We start from the raw sequence: 22,013 nt of genomic DNA on the forward strand, positions 1-22,013 counted from the left end.
CTGTTTTCTGTATAAAGTCTGGACACAGCTATTTGTTATAATCATATAACCAATTGCTAATGGTTTTGTCAGTGTTTTGAACAGTTGCCCTTACGTTTGGTGAATAACATAATTACGACCAATTGTACACTATTACAACGCATAACCTATGAGTACTGTACGCACTATGCGCAACAATATCGAGATGTGTCCTTAGGTGTTCTAGGTTTCCAGCTGAAGCTGCCTCGGCGTATGAGGAGTGGTGCTGCTAGAAACTGACGCACTCGGTGCAAACGCAGTGTGAAGGCATTGGAGCGCGATGGTCCCATGTTTCTGTGACACAACTTCCTGGGTGGAGACGCCTGTTCCCTCAGAGTTTTTCCACCGTGGCACGGGTGGTGAACGTTGCCCGTCTTCGAAAATCTTAAGAAATGTATCAATTACATGCGGGAGAGGAGAAAGACAGTAACTGCTACAAATTAGGTAAGTTGTCTCTACACGCTAGTTGATGGTACTGTTGCTGTATTTGAGTGAGAGATTGGCTGTATAATATGACATCGCTTCCCGTCACTGAGGTGTTGATTGGGAAGCTCTGCTAAAGAACCTGACAGTAAGATGTTATTTAAATGGATCGTAAACAAGCGATAACACAGATAGCATATTATAAGTTAAGGCGCTATGTAAACAATATACTTGGGCGCTTTATTAACAGCAATAAATTGCACTGAAGCCGCACACGTGCCATAACCAGCCGGTGTGCATTAGCCAATGCATTACTGTACTGTCGTGTCTTATACGTGATTGACAGATCGCCCCGCTAGACTCGTACAGTCGGGTTTGTGTTTAAAGAAGGAAGACGATGAAGCAAATGAGTAGATTTGTTTTGGCAGCGACAACAAGATATAGGTTGTCGTCGTAATTGTAGGCCAAATTATAAACCTACACGCCAAAGAATTGGGTCTATACTGGACTCAAGACAGTATGTGTCAGTGGCCTCTTGTAGCCAACAGCTTTGCCAGCCCATAATTTCTATAAACCGCTGGATGACATTTGAGAATTTACTCAAATACAGACACGTTGTTGGATTCATAAAACGTGTTGGAACTGAATCCTGCCGCCACTCTTGGGCTACAAAATTCGATGTCTTCATCTCATGAAAGTAAGCGCCGCTTTGGAAGTTAACTGTGTTATTAACTTTGTCAGATAGCCTATATTCTTTGCAGGCTATTGTGTTATACAGTTAATCCATAGCCTTGTCCATTATATTCCCTGACATACTATTACACTACTCCACGGTTCCACTCCCTGCATAGGTCTAAAAGCTGTTAGGACTGGCGTAAGCATAATGAGCTCCTACACCTGCATGGTTATTTATTAGTGTGTGTCAGTGGACACGTATGTAACCAGGATGATGGGTGGGGGGTGGGCGGGTTTGGGCTAGAAGATGGAGATGCTTCTGTTATGTAACTGTGTCACTGGCTCAGTGGCTAGACATGGAACAGGTTGTAGGGGTGTGTGTGTTCTTGATGATCATTACTCACACACACACACAGAGTAGGCTCCTTCTCAGAACTCCCCGTCCTACTGTAACTTCCCCTGAAGGGATCTGACCACCAAAGTGAACACCCACAGCCGGTTACACACTTAAAGATGTTCGAGATCTCTATCTGAAAACACAAATGCAGAAACCGAGTTTCTTAACAAGTTAGAAAAGAGGGAGACATAGTCCAACTGCCATCTCTGACTTGTTGGCCTGTGTAGTACTGTAATACGCCAACGTCATCCTTGGTAGAACAGTCCTTGGTTCAGCAGGGGAGCTAGTTTGGTTCTGTCTGTGTGTCCAATGCCCCCGGCCTCTCTCTGTCTCCCCCTCTCGCTCAATACACCTGGACGTAGGCTGTGCCTGGACAATGGCAGCTTTGTCTCCAGGTGGATGAACTCTACCTGGACCGAGATAGGGGTTAGAGGTTGGTTGGTTACGCTCTATATACAAGATAGACTTGGAGCTGGTAGTGTTGCTATGGTGGACGGTATGTATTGCTTTCAGTAGAAGGTTGGCATTAGTCAAGAAAGATGGGGGCAACTGACTCTGGAACTGGCTGTACGTAGCTGGAGAGAGGACTGACTAAGCTGAAGATAATTAGAGAGTTGAGGGTTGTTGAGACATTCACTGTAGCTATCATGGTGGGTATCATTTGTGCTCCTCGAAAGCCAAAATGATACGTTCCCCCTCTAAGATCCTGTCAATGCCCCCCTGCCATCCCACAAAAGCCACTCTGTTCCTGGGCGTGATCAGGTTACTTTAATCCACCTACTAAATGACCTAAATAAATAAACAGCCGTTGTGGCCAGGTCCCTCTTTTTTAGACATACAGGATAGAACAGTATAGCAGAGAGCCCACAGTCTTTGCTATAGTAAACATCTAGTATTATCTAGGAGAGGGTTTCCCAAGAGACCATCTGTCAAATGTTTCTGAGGGGGAAGTTAAGACAGTGTCTGATGCCTCAGTAATGGGGAGGGGGGAAGGGGAAGGTGGATGGACAGAGGCAGGCAGGCAGACAGACAGACAGACAGGGGGAGTTGGCATCTTTGGTGTACTACTACATGTACATTTTTACATTGGCATTTTTGTAACTTAGCAGATATTTTCATCCCAATACAAAGGTCCAAGGCAATGGGTATATTTGTCCAGAGTAAAGGAACCAGAACCTAATGTGCTGTACTCCAATAGGAAATAGTGATGTTGTTTTCCTTCTGATCCAGGACAGACTAGATCCATCTAGGTTACACTGACCCCAGGTGGAGCTCGAAAAAAAATGAATGATTCATCCAGCTGCAATAGTGATCTTAGAAACTCCCATGATGGTGTCGGATGTAAGCCAGAAAGGGCTCTGTCCACTGATACGGTTTGTGCAAAGTCACAGTGTGAGGGGGGCAGAGGGGGGCAGACTATACGGCTGTTATAGTCTCTAAATACACATTCAGTTCCCAAACCCTCAGACACAGACATGATTGTAAGTCGCAGCAGCTTGACTGGGAATATGAACAGCCTGACTTTTTTTCACTAGGCTGAAGTAACAGCGGGGGGGGGGGGGGGGGGGGGGGGGGGGGTGGGCGAATGTAGATTTTTAGTCGAAACAGGGAGTGTGTGTATTTAGTTAGGTTAGGCTGCATCGTGCTATACAGGGAAGCCAAGTTCCAGGGGAAAGAATTAAGATGGCTTCTCAGTCCTCAGACATTCTGGTTTGGACTGGATAAAGCTCTTTTGTGAAACCACACTCCCTCAACCCGCTTCCTGTTGGTTTGGGGCGGGGTCGAAGGGGGGGGGGGGGGGGGTTGTGTTAGGTGGGGAGGGGAGGACAGACGTTGAAGAGAAGGACACTTTTGGAGAAGTCTCAAATCTCGTATAGGATGGGAAGAGGAAAGGAAAATGCGTGTGTAAGGATTTTGTTCATTTTGAAGATGTTATATTTTTGATGATCTGGCACATTTGGAAGGTGAAGGTTTGTGTGTATCCAAAGACGGATACAGGATATATGATTCAGATGAACATGTACAACACAGACACAATGTCAGACACACACAGTTTGTGTTCCAGTGACACCCATCCAAGATATCTTCCTACCCCAGGAAATAGTTGCATTTGTGTTTTCAGATAAAGATCTAGAACATGTTTAAGTGTGTAACCGGCTGTGGGTGTTCACTCTGGTGGTCAGATCCCTTCAGGGGAAGGGGGAAGTTACAGTAGGACAGGGGGAGTTCTGAGAAGGAGCCTACTCTGTGTGTGTGTGTGTGTGTGTGTGTGTGTAAGTAATGATTAATTCCCAGAGGAATGCCCCATGGTCATGTTCTCTTCCATTTCACGTGCTGTCTGGCTGTAGAAGATCAGAACTCCTAGAGGGGCTATGAGGTAGGTTTGGGTTGATGCCAGGACTGGCTGCAGTCTAGAATCTTCTTTAGTTCTTAATTTCACATACTCAGGAGATCTGGAAGGCAGTGTGTTACACTGATATAACAAATATGCAAGTTTGAGACCTGATGACCCTGTCACACGGTACCTTTGCAAACGACTCACCCTGGTGACTGTATGCTAACCAGGGGTGGGGTTGAGAGATTGGGGTGTGAGGTGTATACTTCTCTACAGACACTTAACCACACCCACTGGGGAGCGTGCACAAAAGTAGGAGAGGAAGATAATCTAACGAAGAATACGAAAAGAATGGACACTATTTGCTTTCAGAAGTCATGTTTAATATTGTTTATACATTAATTTATATATAAATACATTTAACTCAATTTCAGACAGGCGTTTAGTGTTGGATGGATTTAGATTTTGAGTTTTACAGACAAAAATTCAAATTCAAGTTCCTTTGTCTTCCCAAGCCGTCACTTTGAGTGTGCTATAACCAGCATGAAAACCCCTGTTAAAAGGTCTATTTGAATTTGAATACTTCTTTTGTTCTAACTTTTTTTATTGTGTTGGGGTCATTTTACTGCTGTTGGCCAGGTGTCCTTTCACTTGGTTGTGATGTTTAAGGAAGAGCCACTAGATTTTCTGTTTAGTTGAGCTCAGAATACCTTGCCATGGGCTCCTTGTCTTAAGCTCTGTGTTTAATATATCTACACACTCCTGTGTGCTTTGAACGTAGCTTCATTCTCATTTCACTTGGAAGTACCCGTGTAGTCGACCACGTTTAAGGTATGATTTTGAATTCCTTGTATTGTAATAGTGCTGTGCATGGATTGTTTTACAATTTAGACGATACTAAACATATTGGCTTTTTAGTCACTAGTTCTCTTATATCCATACCGTGCTCAGTTGTAAGTTTCTTTTTTTACTTTTGATTTCAACTGATTCCTTTTTCAATGCGTGAGTCAGTGTTTATTTTTATACACACATCAATCCTCAGATTATTCTATTTTTACTGTGCGTGTGTGCCGTGTCGGGCACTTTGTATCTAGCTTGCTCTGCGTTCCTGGAGCTATCTGTCGCTGTCTGAACACAGATGAAAACACTTGCAGGATGTTTGGGATTGCCCTGACGCATAGCAGACTGTCTACAGCAGCCAAACATAATGACAGCTCCCCCGGCGCACCAACCTGGAAACTCACACACACCGTGGCCAGGAAATGGCTGACCGGGACTCTATGGAAAGCAGCACAAAGATGATCTCTTAATTTCTAAGAACTAATGTGGTGCCCAGCTGTAAATGGTTGGCCAAATATTGATTGTGATATGAATATCCATAACTGATCTGTTTTGTATGTCACTTAAGGGACTGCCATATTATAATTTAAGATACAATTCATTAAAAGATATCCGTATTCTTTAAGTGACCAAGAAGGGAAGTAAATGTTTGAGCAAGAGAGTGATGGGGCCTAATATCATGTTTATACGATCAAATCAAATTTATTTGTATTAATTTATTTGTACGATGAGCTTGTAAATACAGGAAATAAGTCTTTATATTTAGTCATCACCATATTGTTGGTGTCTGTGTGTGTGTTGTGTTGACACGTTCCAAAGTGTATCTCTGCCTTACATGACTGCTGAAAGTAAAGCTGGTTGGATAATGGAAGTGGTGTTGTACATGTCACAGGCACAAGCTGGTACATGACATCTCCTTCTGTAAGCTTTTAGAGTACCAGGACACACCAGTGCATTGACCTAACATAAACCTTATTTCTCTGCCGCTCCCCCAACTCCCCCACCCTGCAGGTAAACCATCATGATCCCCATCACCGAGCTCCGGTACTTTGCCGATACTCAGCCGGCGTACCGCATCCTGAAGCCATGGTGGGACGTCTTCACCGACTACATCTCCGTCGTCATGCTCATGATCGCCGTGTTCGGGGGCACACTGCAGGTCACCCAGGACAAGATGATCTGCCTGCCCTGCAAGTGGGTGGTCGGTCAATCCTGCAACGACGCCAACGCCACCATCCCCATCTCCTCGGAGCCCAAGGGCATCCAGTACGACCTCGACCGGCACCAGTACAACTATGTTGATGCGGTCTGCTACGAGAACAAGCTGCACTGGTTCGCCAAGTACTTTCCTTACCTGGTCCTCCTCCACACCTTAATTTTCCTGGCCTGCAGTAACTTCTGGTTCAAGTTCCCCAGGACGAGTTCCAAGCTGGAGCATTTCGTTTCCATCCTGCTGAAGTGCTTCGACTCTCCCTGGACCACGAGGGCCCTGTCGGAGACGGTGGTGGAGGAGAGCGACCCCAAGCCGCTGGGGAAAATGAACGGCTCCACGGACAAGAAGGCGTCCTCCTTGTGCGAGGACGTGGAGGCGAGCGTGCCCATGCTCCAGAGGACCAAGTCCCGCATTGAGCAGGGCATTGTCGATCGCTCGGAGACCGGCGTCCTGGACAAGAAGGAAGGAGAGCAGGCCAAAGCTCTCTTTGAGAAGGTCAAGAAGTTCAGGATCCATGTGGAGGAAGGGGACATAGTCTACAGACTCTACATCCGCCAGACTATCATCAAAGTCATCAAATTCATACTGATCATCTGCTACACAGCCTACTATGTGCGCTACATCAAATTTAGCGTCCCCTGTCAGGTAGACATTGAGAGGCTGACAGGATACCGTATGTACCACTGTGCACACCCACTAGCTACCCTCTTCAAGATCCTGGCCTGCTTCTACATCAGCTTGGTAGGGGTGTATGGCCTCATCTGCATGTACACACTCTGCTGGATGGTCACCCGTTCCCTAAAACGCTACTCCTTCGAGTCGATCCGCGAGGAAAGCAGCTACAGCGACATCCCAGACGTGAAGAATGACTTTGCCTTCATGCTGCACATGATCGACCAGTATGACCCCCTCTACTCCAAACGCTTCGCGGTCTTCCTGTCCGAGGTGAGCGAGAACAAACTGAGGCAGCTGAACCTCAACAACGAGTGGACCCTCGAGAAGCTGAGGCAGAGGATCACCAAGAACTCCCAGGAGAAGCTGGAGCTGCACCTCTTCATGCTCAGCGGGATCCCGGACACGGTCTTCGACCTGCTGGAGCTGGAGGTCCTGAAGCTGGAGCTCATCCCGGACGTCACCATTCCCCCCATCATCGCCCAGCTGGCCAGTCTGAGGGAGATGTGGCTCTACCACACACCGGCCAAAATCGAGGCCCCGGCTTTGGCCTTCCTCCGGGAGAACCTCAAGTCCCTCCACATCAAGTTCACGGACATTAAGGAGATCCCTCTGTGGATTTACAGCCTGAAGACCCTCAGTGAGCTGCACCTGACGGGGAACCTGAGCGCAGACAACAACCGCTTCATTGTCATCGACGGCCTACGGGAGCTCAAGAGGCTCAAGGTCCTTCGGCTGAAGAGCAACCTCACCAAGCTCCCCCAGGTGGTGACCGACGTGGGCGTCCACCTCCAGAAGCTGTCCATCAACAACGAGGGCACCAAGCTGATGGTCCTCAACAGCCTGAAGAAGATGGTGAACCTGACGGAGCTGGAGCTGATGCGCTGCGACCTCGAACGCATCCCCCACTCCATCTTCAGCCTGCACAACCTGCAGGAGATCGACCTGAAGGACAACAACCTGAAGACCATCGAGGAGATCATCAGCTTCCAGCACCTCCACCGGCTGGTCTGCCTTAAGCTCTGGTACAACCAGATTGCCTATATCCCCATCCAGATTGGCACGCTGACCAACCTGGAGAGGCTGTACCTGAACAGGAATAAGATCGAGAAGATCCCGAGCCAGCTGTTCTACTGCCGTAAACTGCGCTTCCTGGACCTCAGCCACAACAACCTGACCAGCATCCATGCCGATGTGGGCTTTCTACAGAACCTGCAGTATTTTGCTGTTACCGCCAACCGGGTAAGAACCCTAGAACAGGGGTGTGTCTTTGTCTGTTAGGCCCAACTGTTCTTCTTCCTACTTCTTTCTCTTCCTTTATTCCACCTCCTTTCAACTATTTCACGTCTGAGCACGCTCAAAGGTCGTAGTGGGTAACATGAGGGTAGGGCTTATCATTAGCACGGAGACAGGTTTGAGAGCAGCCATGGGATAAAAATGGGGCATTTCGGACAGGTTTGTGCTTTACTCATTCCAGTTAAAGGGACAAAGGTTTGGCCTCCCAAGAACCTTTGATGGAGTCATTACAGGAAGATGTGTTAAAGTATTATTTCAACAAGTCATTTGTGTACTTGATTGAAAAGTCATATTATTTTTTTATGAATAGTGGACTAATGCAATGGTGTGTGTGTGTGTGTGTGTGCAGTTAAACTAATGTATTCCTTGATGGAGACAGAGGAGTTAGTGTTTCGCTAATGTCCCTGTCACGCTTCCGGCTCGACATAAGAGCTTCTGTCTCCATGGAGTGATGGAGCAGGCAAATCTTTTCTACCACAATCACCCCTTCACAGCAAAGCTCAAGACTGTTGGTTGACTTAGAAAGCAAGGGAAAGTATTTCAGTATACCCTATACAATAGATTTTTATTAGGCTTTCCTATTGAACCAGAAAAATCCCTACGCTCATTGTTTCACTTAATTTTCTCTCCGGAATCTCGCAGGTTGACACCAAATGATCTGATACAAATGACAACATTTAATCACCCACGATTCAATCAATCGATCGATTAGAACAACAAATCACATGACTTACATCAAAGGTTTGCTTAGCAACAGTTATGTATCACATGGTTAGAACAACCATAGAGCATAACAAAGCACTCCGATTGGCCAGTCTGATAAAATACTAAACCAAATGCTTGTCCATACGAGAGAAATCAGACTGACACATGGAGTGAAACAGACTCTGTAAGCTTGCAGGATTCCAATTTGCCATATAGTAGATAGAAAGTTTGGAATGAACTCTTTAGTCTTGGTACATAGCAAACCTCCATCTCACTACTCCTCCTTCACACTTGTCTACCCACTGTGCTGAACAGATGTCTTGGGGGCGGGGGCGAGACCGGCTCCTGTAGATGACACCTCAGGAAGAGTTCATCTTACAAACATATCATTCCCCAGGTCTAGTAAGAAGGCCACGGGGTAACTAATACAGGTGTGGACTTGAAGACATTTTTCACTGGTTGAAATGTGACTTGAGGAAATTCTTCAGAGGCTGAAATGTGAATTCTGGAAATGTTATGAAGCATGAAAATGCAAGGATTAGAGGACCAAGGGTTCTGCATGGTTGTTCTGGACAGATCCAAGCATTCTTCTCGACCAGTCAGTCAGAAGACACGCTCTCTCGCGTGTTTTTGACTCCGGCCACTGTACTGTTACGTGTGCATCACTTGCGCAGTATCTATTCCGTTGAATATAGCTGACTCGTCAAGTTTATCAAGGAATTTGATTTCCAGTCATAAACATGCACAACCCTGCCAACCGTCAAGTTATACAACCGGCCTTTAGCTGTTTGCGTGCACGTGTGTTTTGGATCATATGGCTCCAGTCAAAAAAGCTATTAATATAGTGTTTTAAATTGGACCCAGCCCACTTTTTAAATGTGCATGCGTGTGTTTTGGTGCAGTCACATGGTTCCTGTTAAAGAAGCTATTAATATTGTTGTTCAGCGTACCTGTGTGTGGCACCACACTGAGAATTGGGCTTTTGGAAGAGCGGTATGCGTCCGAGAATAGCCTTGTTTACTAGGCCTCCTTGGTGTGTTCTGGGTTTCTGCAACCCTCCTCCTATACTATGCCAGTAGCACATTAGCAACCCAAATGGGATGTGTAATCATCAGTAAACGCTGTATTCAGATTGACTCGGAACCAGGAGTCTTTTAGCTGGACACATTTGATCAATCTGTAGAAAGAAACTTGAAAAAAAAGGGGAATAATGTGATTTTAAATGTGCGGCCCAATATATGGTTCTCTATTGAGCCAGTTGTTTGAAATTGTAATTGGCTTAATTTCTTGAATAATTTTATATAATGTGCTATTGTGTCTTAACAATGGTCCTTTCTGTTCATTATAATGTACATACTTCGATATGGAATGGAACAATTTGGATGTAGTTAACTAATTCTATGATAAGGCTTTGTAGTATCATGTCCTGTCTGGTTTTATATGACTGTTTCCTATTAGTGTTTAAAACATGACACTGAACTTTGAGTCTAATGCCCGCCTTTGATTGGCTTTCTGCCTCTGGACAGAATCTTTGGCAACTCCATCATTGGTTAAGGGAGCTAAGTTTGTTGTCTGATTGGGTAAAGATAGTGGGAACAGTATGTTCCACCCTCCCCCCCCCCCCCCCCCCCCCCATGTGCTGTTGCCAGTCTGTGGTGCTCAACTATGTCAGCAAAAGAGTCTATGCAATACACACCTTTCAACCCCCATCTAGACAATAACAAAACCTTTTTTATTGTGATACTGCTGTACCCAAAGCACCACAGATTTGTTAGCAACAGTCATGATTTAGAAAATAAATCTAATTATGGATCTTACTATGGAGTACAACTCTTTGTTTGTGACCAAATAGGAAGTACTGTTTTTCCTTCTTTGAATCCAGTGTTGTGTAACATAACTTATAATTCACTTGAATTTACTTCTACCTCTCTGTTCTCTTCTCTGCCCCTCAGATTGAATCCCTTCCTCCGGAGCTGTTCCAGTGCAAGAAGCTCCGCACCCTGAACCTGGGGAGCAACTGCCTGCAGACCCTGCCGTCCCGCTTCGGGGAGCTGACGGGCCTGACCCAGCTGGAGCTCCGGGGGAACCGTCTGGAGTGCCTCCCCGTTGAGCTGGGAGAGTGCCGGCTGCTGAAGAAGAGCAGCCTGGTGGTGGAGGAGGACCTGTTCAACACCCTGCCCATGGAGGTCAAGGAGCAGCTGTGGAGGGCCGACAAGGAGCAGGTCTGAGCAGGAGGAGAGGCTGGAGGAAGAGGGGGACCAGTGAGGAAGAGATGAGAGGCTTGAGAAATGGGAGTGGAGGAGAAGGGAGGACAAGGGTCAGCAGTGGAGGTCAGACAATAAAGGAGTAGAGAGAAAGTGAGGGACAGACATGAAGACAGAGGGAGGTAATTTGGGTTCGGGGTCTGCTGTCCTGGCTGAATATTAAATTTACAGGGTCATAGTTTCTGACTGATCTCCACTTGCCAACTATGTGCCACTCTCACTTCATATGGTGGTTTTTTCATTTAAATTAATAACCAGAGGAGCAAACCAAAAGAGAGCTGTTTGAAAAACCTTTGAGGATCAAGGTACTTTGCAGTACTGAATATCAGTACAGAACAAAGAGAGACAACAGAAGAAGCAACGTGCAAAGACCTGCATGTGAATCTACACAGCACCCCTGGGCGGCTAAAACATATACAATCACTGGAGACAGACATTTAGAAATAGATTGTCCAATTGTTCAGCTACAACCCAAGTAATTCCATCAAGCCAACATTTGAGATTGCGAGAGTGGTGTTTAGATTTCCTCAGTAACAGTTTAAAAGTAAACAGGATGTTAAACCAGCACTCTGCTGAGATGTGTAGGAGGGAGGGTAGTTACAGGATCTTAGAGAGTAGTAGAACTCTACCAATGTCTACAAATAAACATAACAATCACACTCCCTTCACAGACTCTGGAGGACTTTGCGTTGGCCAAGATACAGTCGAGGTTGGATGCAATACCCTGCTCGAGTATTAAGTAGCAAGATTCAAAGACTTTATACGTAATGACTGGTTGAATGGCTTTGTCAAGAAGAGATTTACCAAAAGGGATTTCCTGAAAAGCAACCTGTTTTACTTCTATGGCCTTACATCTGGGTGTATAAACTTGTCTAAGATGATCACAGACATCCTGTCAACTCCTGACCCTCTTCATATGTCTAAACCTGTACGGCTTGTATAATGTAGGGTCGTTCATTTCCTTGTTATAGTTACAGTAGCTGCAGGCTTTATAGGGCATTGATCTCAACATCTCATCCATTGTTTAAAAGATATATCAAATAGATGTTTGATATAAAGAATAAAACAAGATGAGATGACTGCATCTTCATAACCAGTTAGTTACATGGTTTGTCTGTGGAATCTCCCTCAAAACATTGTACATATGTTTTATTTATATACCTGAACCTCTCCCCTCTTCAACCAGTGGAAAATCTCCTGGAACGCTCCTGTCCGTTGTTGGTGAAGGCCAGGTTAAAATGCAAAGGGGCAAGAGGCTGGCAATGCGTAGCCCAAACTCGCTGGTCGAGGTATTGATGGACAAGTGTGTTCAGATGTTACCAGACTCCTTGTAGTCCTTTTTTGAAAAGTAATAAGACAAAGACCAAGCAGGTCTTAACTCCCTCTGCTGCTGATCCTACTGGTTGGTCTGTGTACTGGTGATTAATAAATGTTGCTTACTCGACCTAAGCTGACAGATTGCCATATGATCTTAACTCAGGGCTGGACTGAAGAGGCCTGCTGGTTTTGAGCTAGTAGATAGCTGGCTAGAACTGAATGTGGGCATTTCATGTTGGAAACAATTCTACTAAAGTTCTTTTGTTACCATGAAGTAGCCCTTTGCTTTCCTTGACCTTTAACACAGTGTGAGTGTGTTTCTCTCTCTCTGATGTATGACTTCCTGTTGTGTCACGAGACAGAAAACTGCTTTCTTTGCCTAAAAGTCCATTAACCCACACAAGCACAAACCATTCCAGCCAGTCACTATGGAAAACATAACATAGTATGCATGTAAGAGGAGGCCAAATGTATTTCCTGAAAGGGTAGGGGAACGGGAAAGTGTGCGTGTGTCCCAGAGAAAAAAGCTTGCATGTTGCTTTGCCCACCACAGAAAAATGCTCTGTACAGCACTGTGCCAGCACTTTAAGTATAGGCCATTCCATGATCATTACAACCCACACATCTAATCAACCCCTCAAACATGCAGAGAGAAAGGCTGAATTAGATAACCGCTATGAGACTAGCATGGGTGGAGCACCCCCTGGTGGAGACAGTGTAACAGACATTTCGTTGTCAGATGAAAGGAAAAAACGAATCAAGTTGTGTTGCCGCCCCATTGTGACCATCCTTTAACTTCACATGGCCAGTCCATGTAACAGCTACTGTTTCTTTTTAAAGTTTTATAAGTGACAGACAATATATTTATTGTCTTATGGGCATTGAACTAAATGAACAGATTTGAGTGCAGTCTTCTGTCTAACACTAACACAGGGTGGCTGTGAAGCCCCTTGAGCATGTGTGTGTATGTAGGCCTTTAGTTTGTGACAGTGATTCTTGGTCCATTATTTTTGGTTCTCCATCCTGTTGATACGTGTTGATTGAAATGCTATATGGCTGACTCAGATACTGCATTGTATGCTTTCCCACCCTCTGTCTGTTTCATGTCACCGATGTGACAGAAGATATGTGAGCTGTTTTTGAGTCAATGGACAAATTATATGTATTTTCATCACTGATGCCTATGAATGACGTTTTTTTTCCTTTGCCAAAATGGGTGATAGCAGGCTGAATGGAAGCCCGAGCCCTGTAACAAAGAGCCTATCAAAGCCCAATGGGCATTTTAGTGCTACTACTTTTTGTACTATTCTAAAATAAACAATGTCAATAAAATAAAACACATTAACACCATACTGTCTTTCTTTGTATCTGCGCTTGTCTTGTCACATTGAGTTCATTCAGTGAAATCCATCAAAGTCTTTGCATAACAGTACACACCGCAAACCTTAGCTAGAAAAGGTAAATAAAGGGTATGGACGGAGGTCAGGAGAGTGCATGGCATGCCCCATGGAAAAGGCTCTTGGACTTGACATTGTCAAGTTGGAGTTGGGGCAATGATTCGACAAAACAAATTCACCACCGATGTAAAAGACAGCCACGTCGTTACCACGCAGAGGTAACGAAGGAGTTAAAGTCCAAAATCCTATTATTGCTTCACCATGGTTACAGTTTAATCGAGTTAGACCGCTCTCTTCTTCACATTGTATTTCAGACCCGGATGACTGCAGAGTTTCTCCATATACCAACTATTAACATGGATTTCTTGTCGGATCTAGACGCGCAAAAGGTATGTGTTAACATTTTATTATAAACGCCTTATCGTCGGCCTTATTGGTGACAGTAAACATGTAGCCTAGCTAATGTCGCTGCTTTGTGTTTTGGTTTTATTCTGTTTAAATCGCACGAGAACAAGTCACATGTATTAATTGTGCACGTGCTTTTATAACGTTCAAATGTATCGCGCTCCTGTTAGTGTTCTGAGTGAGTCTGTGTTGACTCATGTTACATAACATTAGCTGCAGCCTAAAGTAACAGGAACAGTAGGCTACCGAATAGCTAAAGTAAATGTAAGCATTAGTCTACTAATATATTGTCCAATATGTAGGTATTAAGTGGTCAACTCTCTGGTGGTCCCCTGGCAGTACCGCGAGGACGGTTACCTGGTTCTTGACGGGCTGCTCACGCCGAAAGAATGTGACTCTCTCAGGGAGCGGATGGGCGAGATTGTGGACCGAATGGATGTTCCACAACACTGTCGGATCCAGTTTTCCACCAATCACGACGAACAACTAAAAACACAGGTATTCAAGGGGTCAACCTATGTATTACTAATGTGTGTTTTTGTTTTATCAGACAATATTTGAACATTGCAATATGTCTTTTCCATGCTTCCTGTCACAAAAGATGCAGGTAAAGTTTCTGTCTTCTTGCTTTAGCTTAGATTAACTACGCTCTCTCGCCCTCTTTCCTTTTGTCTGCATTTGCCCATGTTTGAACGATAGTGTAAACACTAGTCAACCCCTAGTCTGTGCAAACTGACCATAATTGGACGGATCATGTGACTTCAGCAACATTCGTTTCATTTGCAGGGCAACGCAGACTATTTCATCACCAGTGGCGATAAGATCCGGTTCTTCTTCGAAAAGGGAGTTTTTAACGATGACGGTATGCGTTTCAATCAGCTTTGCTATTTGCTCCCCTGCTGACATGAAGCAAAATAAAATAAAACTGTCTCAAATTTTAGGGGATTTCATTGTGCCAAAGGAACGTTCCCTGAACAAAATTGGGCATGGTGAGTAACGTTGGGCTGTGTCCACTGTTTCCCTTAACTTAATAAGACAATTTGGGGAAAAATTAAAGAACGTATGGAAATGACGTTATCACTTTATAATGCAGACATGGTCTTGTCTCCCTCAGCTCTCCATGCCTATGAGCCTTTATACAAGAACGTCACTCATTCACCCAAAATTCAGGTGAGAGAGACCTGGGCTAACTTATGAGTTATGAATGAAACAAACTTTATACTATTAGATTGAAATGAATCACCTCTCTCTTGCTCGCTCTCTCTCTCTCTCCAGGGTATATCTAAGAAATTGGGCATGAAGAGTCCTATGATTCTTCAGAGCATGTACATTTTCAAGGTAATAGAGAATATTACTTTCATCTGGATACTGCTCTGTGTATCTGTGCAACCCTGATTTTACATTTGCCAACCCATTGCTTTTCAGCAACCAGGAATTGGGGGAGAGGGTAAGATGTCTGTAAATACTGCAAAGGATATATTCACAGCAATGTTTAGGTGTGCTGTGAGTCTTTTCAGAGGTGCGACTGACTTTGTGTCCCATTTTCTCTCTGTCTCTCTCTCTGTCTCTCTCTCTCTCTCTCTCTCGGTCTCTCTCTCATATCCCTCCTCTGCCCACCCCTCAGTGACACCCCACCAGGACGCCACCTTCCTGTACACTGAGCCCCTGGGGAGAGTGATGGGGGTGTGGATTGCCCTTGAGGATGCCACCCTGGACAACGGCTGTCTCTGGTTCATCCCGGGCTCACAAAACAGTAAGGCCGTCTGTCGGAAGAGAGACCCTCAGCTGAGCTCACACAGCAGTGCACACAGCCGTCTACAGCGGCACACGACACCGGTGTGTGTTTGTCATCTCAGTTACTGGATGGGTGTAAGCACAAGGCTCCTGCACTTGTCCCATGCTTTCGACTCCAGGTTAGGGGAATGGACAGGCGCTCACTTCAAGGACAAAGGTGGACTCTTTGGACAGAGTTCTCCTCACTCCTGTCAGTCATTGTCTATATAGCTGCTTTTTCCCCCCCACTTCTAGGTGGGATCTCCCGAAGGATGGTGCGTACTGCCGAAGGCACCTACCCCTTGACGGACTTCATAGGCAGAGAGCAGAGCTATGACGACACGCTGTTCGTCCCTGCGCCCGTCAAGAAAGGCAAGTGTCTCACAGAGTAAGACACCTCCAGGGAGTTGCTGTGTCGTTGCTTAGCGATGACCTCAGAGTCACCTAGAGGGCTAGGCCAATGAGACCAGGCCAGAGGCTTGCTGGGGGATGGGGCAGGGAGGGGGTGGGGAGTAGTGCAGTCTAGTATAGTATATGTGCGTTGTGTGTGTGTGTACACTGAGTTTTAGCTTCACTCCAGGGTGATCAGGTGGCAGGGTGAATGTGGGTCAAACAACCAGGCCGAGCGGTTTGGACTAAGCCCGGGAGACTTCTGGCACTTAACAGTGAAGCTGGCCTCCTCACTTACATACGAATCTGCTGAACTGTTCCTTGCCAAATTAATTCTCTCTTGTGAAAGACAACTCTCTTGTTTCCTCTCCTGCTCCACTACTTGTCCCTCAGGTGGGGTGGTTTTGATCCATGGAGAGGTGGTCCACCGCAGTGCCCAGAACACTTCAGATGCCTCCCGCCACGTCTATACCTTCCACATCATGGACTCCCAGGACACCTGCTGGAGCCCCGACAACTGGTCAGGACTAATAATAGTACCCAGGGTAGTGTGGGTATAGGAACTGTTGGAGGAACTGAGTGCTGTAGATTGACAGGTCATTGTGTGCTGTTCCTATCCAGGTTACAGCCCACTGAGGAGCTTCCATTCCCAGCTCTCTACACTTAGACGACCCTGCACACCGAAGGACACAACGTTCCGTCGGCGGGAGGGAGGGAGAGAGAAACAGAGGACATCTGAGTCCCCCTGGAACTGAACAGGACCATGACAAAGCAGTATTCTTCTACCAGCAGATATTAGTTATTTGTAGGCCTTCTGACCATAAATGTAATCAAGTTATGTAATTCTAAATACTAAGCAGAGCATAGAGCAGGAGATGGTTTTGGCTGAGGGATCACAATCTTCAGACATTATGTTCAACAGGAGCAATGGACCAAAATGTGAAGTACAATCCATGGTGTGACATTTCATGATTGGATCAGCTCTTTTACTTTAGAAAATATTTTTTAATAAATGCAAAACACTTTTGTCCGATAAAGTTGTTTTTGGCATTGTTGGTGTCTAGATGATATACTCAGAGCAAAAGAAAAACTTGATGTGAGAAATGCTTGAATTGGAAAAGTATTGCTAAATCCCTGGGTTTCAGTAGTGCAGAAGGAAAGGAATAAAGACATTCTAGCCCTGTGGGTTATCTCATTAAATATGAACTCAGTCACACAGATTCCCCCTCTATGTATGCCTGTGTATACATAACTGTATATATTCAAGTTGTATTAGATTGAAGGGTCGCATAAGTGAATGTTTGAAGATATATACACACACATTTAGTAATAACAGAGTTGAACATCTGTTCTACTTAACCTCTGTTGTCAGATGCTAGTTGCTCCTTCCACAGTGTGTCCTGAGACTCAGAGGAGAGAAGGAGGACAGGGGAGGTAACATAAGAGGCCTTTATTGATGCTTATCTACCATGCAATACCAGTGTTTCCAAACAGTCAAAAGCAGTGATTAAAAAAACGTGTCCCAAAAAATCATACTTTGAACAAAATATCAGAAATTAGCAGTTTGTATTTGAAAAAGTACCACTTAATTCAATTACAGAAATCAAATACTGTATTGGTTCCATGCTGAATAATAAACATTGAAAAATTGTAACAACATACATTGTTTTAAACAGTCCCAAGAATGCACTGCAAACTGGAGGAGGGCTTGAGATTCCAGTGAAATGTCATAACTGCAGTGATGGAGGAGTGGTGTCCCATGGTGTCCCAGATTAGCTCTAAGTGTTACATTTAATGTTAGAGCTCATTTCAGTATTAGCCTAGTCAAGTTAATTTAGTTAATGTGGTAATGATGAATACGTTTTACATTAAAGCCTAAAACACAGGGAAAATAGACATGTTATTGGGTCAAAATCCAATTCAAAACCAATCGGGAGGCCCTGTTTATTCTTTTCATATAAAAATAAGGAAGCATAAGAATCAAGAAAATGTATGTTATCAATGAGAGGCCACAATGACCAAAGAGTAGACCTAAAAAGATTTCAGTTCAACAAAAAATATACTGTAGGGTATTTTTTGTATACAAGTTACAGTACAGGATTTCACATTATAAAGTCATGCTTAAGAGTATTGTCATACGGAAGTATGGACCCGCCCACAGAGTTCACCTTCTGAAAACCAACCATGCTTTCAGCTGTCCTATCCTACACTATCCACAGTACTAGGTAATGACTAATACAAAATATACATCTTTAAGGCGAATACAAGTCCAGCGGTCAGTCTTTAATATATTGCCACAACAAGAAAAGGCAAAATACAATATATTACTTCCATCTGACTCAACAAGCTTGCTTAAATGATCATGTTCTTCAAAAGGCTGTACCAAGTTGTAGGCCTTCTTCATATTTTAAATAACAAAACAAATCACACACATTATAGAAACATATCTTTCAGCAGTGTCTGTTCATCCCAAACTCCTGTGACTGATTATGGGGTTCAAGAGGGGGGGATAGTTCCCATGGTTCAGTGTATCGGTACCTTCCACTACAACACAAAGCTGTGTACAATGCAAAAAACTCATTTGTGTATCCCGTTCTCTTTCTCTCTCACACACCCTCCCTTCCTGCATCCTTACTCAGGATACTGGGAATAATAAATAAAAAAAGTAGTGTAGACATTGAAACATAGCTAGTATCTGAATCCAACCGGTTCTACTGTCATGCTTACAGTACCTCTGCAGAACAGTAGAGTAAAAAGGGACATTGGAGTGGCTACCAGCCAACCATATGAGTTACTTCTCATCATTCATTTATGCAAGCTAAAGATGACCAAAGCTCAGATATCAGATCTCAGATAGTTAAGCCTTATCATGTGACAGCCATGGTGATTTTTTCCACACAGTCAAGTAAATGTTAAGATTATCTTTGCAGCATTAATACCAATGATATCATACCTTCACTTCTACACAACATAGCGCCCCCCCCCCCCATGTTGAATGATGTCCTGATCTCCTGCAGGGTTCTTGGAACTAAAGCTGCTTCCCTGTATTGGTATTTGTCACACTTCCACTCTGACCCCTCACCTTCCCACCCCTGCTGGCCTCCGATAGGCCACCAGTGTGGCTTAGTGTGCTCTGATTGGCCAGGTCAGAGCAGGAGGAGGATGAAGAGGTAGAGGGGGAGGAGCAGGTTGTCTATCTGGGAGGTGTAGGCCTCCAGCATGGCAACCAGAGTGATGGAGCCCACAATCCAGGAGTAGCTGGAGTTCAGGTTGATGGTCCCATCAAAGATGAGGAACATCGCCACGGCGATGATCTGGGCAAACACGGAGGTGGCCGTGCCCTCCATGGTTTTCTTGGTGCCGGGCCAGCGGATCTCCCCCATGGTGCTGCCGAACACAGAGGCCACCGTATCCCCCACGCCCACCGCCAGCACCCCAGCATAGGGCACCAGGCCTCCGGCCCCGGGGAGGATCCCCTTGGGGGAGCAGGGCCCCGGGAACAGCCAGATGGGCAGGGACATCCCCACCAGCAGGTAGACGTGAGTGAGGATGAGGGGCCCGGAGTCACGCTCGTCCAGAAACAAGGTGAGCAGTTGCCTGAGGGGTTGGCCGAGGGGACGGATACGGAAGTACCTCACGTACTCCAGCAAGAGGAAGGCCCCCAGGCAGCCCACGGACGCCACGTGGAGCAGCTGGCGATCGTACACCAGCCCGGGGACAAACGTCGCCACCACTATGAGGTGGAAATACTTCCGCACCACGGTGGACGCCTGGTGCTTCTTGGAGCCTGAAGTGCGCTGGTAGTTCTGGTGGAGCACCACACACGTGGCCACAACCCCTAGGAAGGCCCAGTACGCCAGCAGGCAGAGTCTCTTGTCGTTGAACGTGACAAAGTCCAGCAACCACATTATGGGATGTCTGCGGATGAGCAGCGAGAGCCAGGGCATGAGGATCCCCAGGGCCAGCACGGCCGTCATCATGTGAAAGAAGAGAGACGACACCCAGGTCTCCGACTCCATGAAGCAGAAGAGCAGGGCGAAGAACACCCCCAGCAGCAGCGACCCCACCACCACCACAGGCAGGAAGTAGTTCACCGGGTCGCCCTTGGCCTCGGCCAGGTTGAGCGAGCGCTTGATCAGCTGGTTGATGATGAAGCTGATGCCGCCCATGATGAGCAGGGCCTCGCCTGGCGTGAAGCACCGCGGCAGCAGGTACAGGACGATCAGGCTGAGGTACACGAAGATCAGCAGGACCTCCAGCACCTCGATGACCTCGGACACCGTCAGGGTCTGCTTGGTGGTGTAGAGGATGGCGCTGCTCGCCACACCCGCGATCACACAGGTGTTGGTCGGCACCGGCCGCGTGATCCCCAGCGCGATGAGGGACAGGAAGAGCGCCAGCATCATGCCCGTGACGGTCACCACCATGGAGAAGCGCTCAAAGTAGACGTTCCCGGAGGCGGCGCACCTCTCCTTCAGCACCAGCCCCAGCAAGGGCATCACCATGCAGGCCGGCACGATGCCGCTGTTGGCGGACGGGCGGAACTGGAAGACGGCGCCCCCGTTCTTGAGCAGGCGGTCCCACTTGTGCTGGACGTAGAAGGCCTGGATGACCAGGGCCACACAGCACCAGGAGTGCTGGTTCCACAGGGCTGTGTGGACGCACAGAACCATGGAAAACACCACGGCAGACTCCACCAGCACTGGGTTGGTCTGCATGACTGCGCTGGACAGAGAAGAAGGGGCGGAGGGAGGAAAGGAAGGATGGATGGAGGGGAAAGGAAAGCGGGTGGAGAGAGCGTTTTCCAAATGGGTGTGGTAACAAGACAGCCGGTCAGTTCCTCTCTTGTTCACACATCATCAGTCTGCCACTCTCCTTTCAGCCCAAATGGTTACATCTGCAGAAACAAGATTAAATCTGAATAGCATGTGATGACAACCCTTCCATAATCAAACTGAATATATACAGTAGTGTATAAGAGCCTAGTAAACTCTCTGGTGTCTCACAACAGTTCAGTTTATCTAAAGTCCAGAATTGCAAGCCTGAACTTTGGCCTACAGAATATTGAATGAATCATTGCCACATCATTCACCCACATGCTCACACTACTTAGTGTGGTAGTGTACCGCTAGACTTCCTGGCGAAACGGATGCGAATGGATTCTATCTTTATCGTACAACAAAATGAATAGTAATATCAGTAACTCTTAATACTTCTTTTTACAGGCTACCTCGAAGGATAGCTTGAATTTACCGTGGGCTGTGCTCAGGTCTAACCTTTTGTTCTATATTGAGGTGGGGGTGGGGAGTCAGTGCCATAAAATTACGAGTGCCATTGAAAATAAAGATAATGCAGGTAGGAATGCTTTCTCCTTCGGCAGAACTAACACGAACTAACACGGCACTAGAGGCATTCCCACTGTTGTGAGAAATGCCTTAATGCAATTTCAACCAAGGATGCAGCGACTCAACATCCCTGGTAAGCTTGCTCAGCTAGTTTGCTAGCTGACTGGCTACACAATTCAGGCGACTAGCTACTCCTGTATGTCGCACAAACGCGGTTACCATGTATTGCGCTTGTAAATGAGTATCAAGCAGATGAGTACTTACCAAATTAGTGTAGGACATTAACTGTTGGTCTTCTTCACAGACACCCGACCTTTCAACAATTATTTTCCCCTATCATCTGGCGTTACTCACACCCAGTAGGAGGGGGCCATGTTTGACAGCTGGGTCACGTGGTACACAGAAACGAAAAATGATTCATTATGTTTTATTTTAATCATATGTTTCTGAAAAGTGAATTAGATATCAGCTGTTGAAGTGGAGCAATTCATATAAATGTATCAGCATTAAAAATGAATATGAAACGTTCAGGCTACGTGACGCGGGTG

General features: G+C 45.9%; 2 protein-coding genes across 9 annotated transcripts; one reads left to right on the forward strand and one right to left on the reverse strand.

Moving 5' to 3' along the window:
* Window positions 1-330: 330 nt before the first annotated feature.
* LOC136955943 (volume-regulated anion channel subunit LRRC8A-like) lies at window positions 331-17,766 on the forward strand. 8 transcript variants are annotated; one of them, XM_067249712.1, is made up of 14 exons: window positions 331-462; window positions 5,700-7,815; window positions 10,527-10,796; window positions 13,867-13,941; window positions 14,297-14,455; window positions 14,744-14,819; window positions 14,899-14,946; window positions 15,072-15,127; window positions 15,233-15,295; window positions 15,383-15,404; window positions 15,582-15,908; window positions 15,986-16,102; window positions 16,514-16,640; window positions 16,742-17,766. In XM_067249712.1, the coding sequence occupies exons 2-14, from the start codon at window positions 5,710-5,712 to the stop codon at window positions 16,785-16,787; spliced, it is 3,492 nt and encodes a 1,163-aa protein (XP_067105813.1). In that variant the 5' UTR covers window positions 331-462; window positions 5,700-5,709; the 3' UTR covers window positions 16,788-17,766. The 8 variants fall into 8 exon arrangements, with proteins under 8 accessions (XP_067105813.1, XP_067105816.1, XP_067105817.1 ...); XM_067249715.1 differs by having other exon boundaries at window positions 15,582-15,710; XM_067249713.1 differs by lacking the exon at window positions 331-462 and adding an exon at window positions 3,357-3,418.
* Window positions 17,767-19,079: 1,313 nt separating this feature from the next.
* dolk (dolichol kinase) lies at window positions 19,080-21,825 on the reverse strand. Its single transcript, XM_067249720.1, has 2 exons — window positions 21,730-21,825; window positions 19,080-21,017 (listed from the first exon to the last, which is right to left on the reverse strand). Exon 2 carries the CDS (start codon window positions 20,836-20,838, stop codon window positions 19,267-19,269), a length of 1,572 nt encoding a protein of 523 aa, XP_067105821.1. The 5' UTR covers window positions 20,839-21,017; window positions 21,730-21,825; the 3' UTR covers window positions 19,080-19,266.
* Window positions 21,826-22,013: the final 188 nt, after the last annotated feature.

Source organism: Osmerus mordax, chromosome 14 (assembly GCF_038355195.1).
Source record: "Osmerus mordax isolate fOsmMor3 chromosome 14, fOsmMor3.pri, whole genome shotgun sequence".
In the NCBI taxonomy this organism is placed as follows: domain Eukaryota; kingdom Metazoa; phylum Chordata; class Actinopteri; order Osmeriformes; family Osmeridae; genus Osmerus; species Osmerus mordax.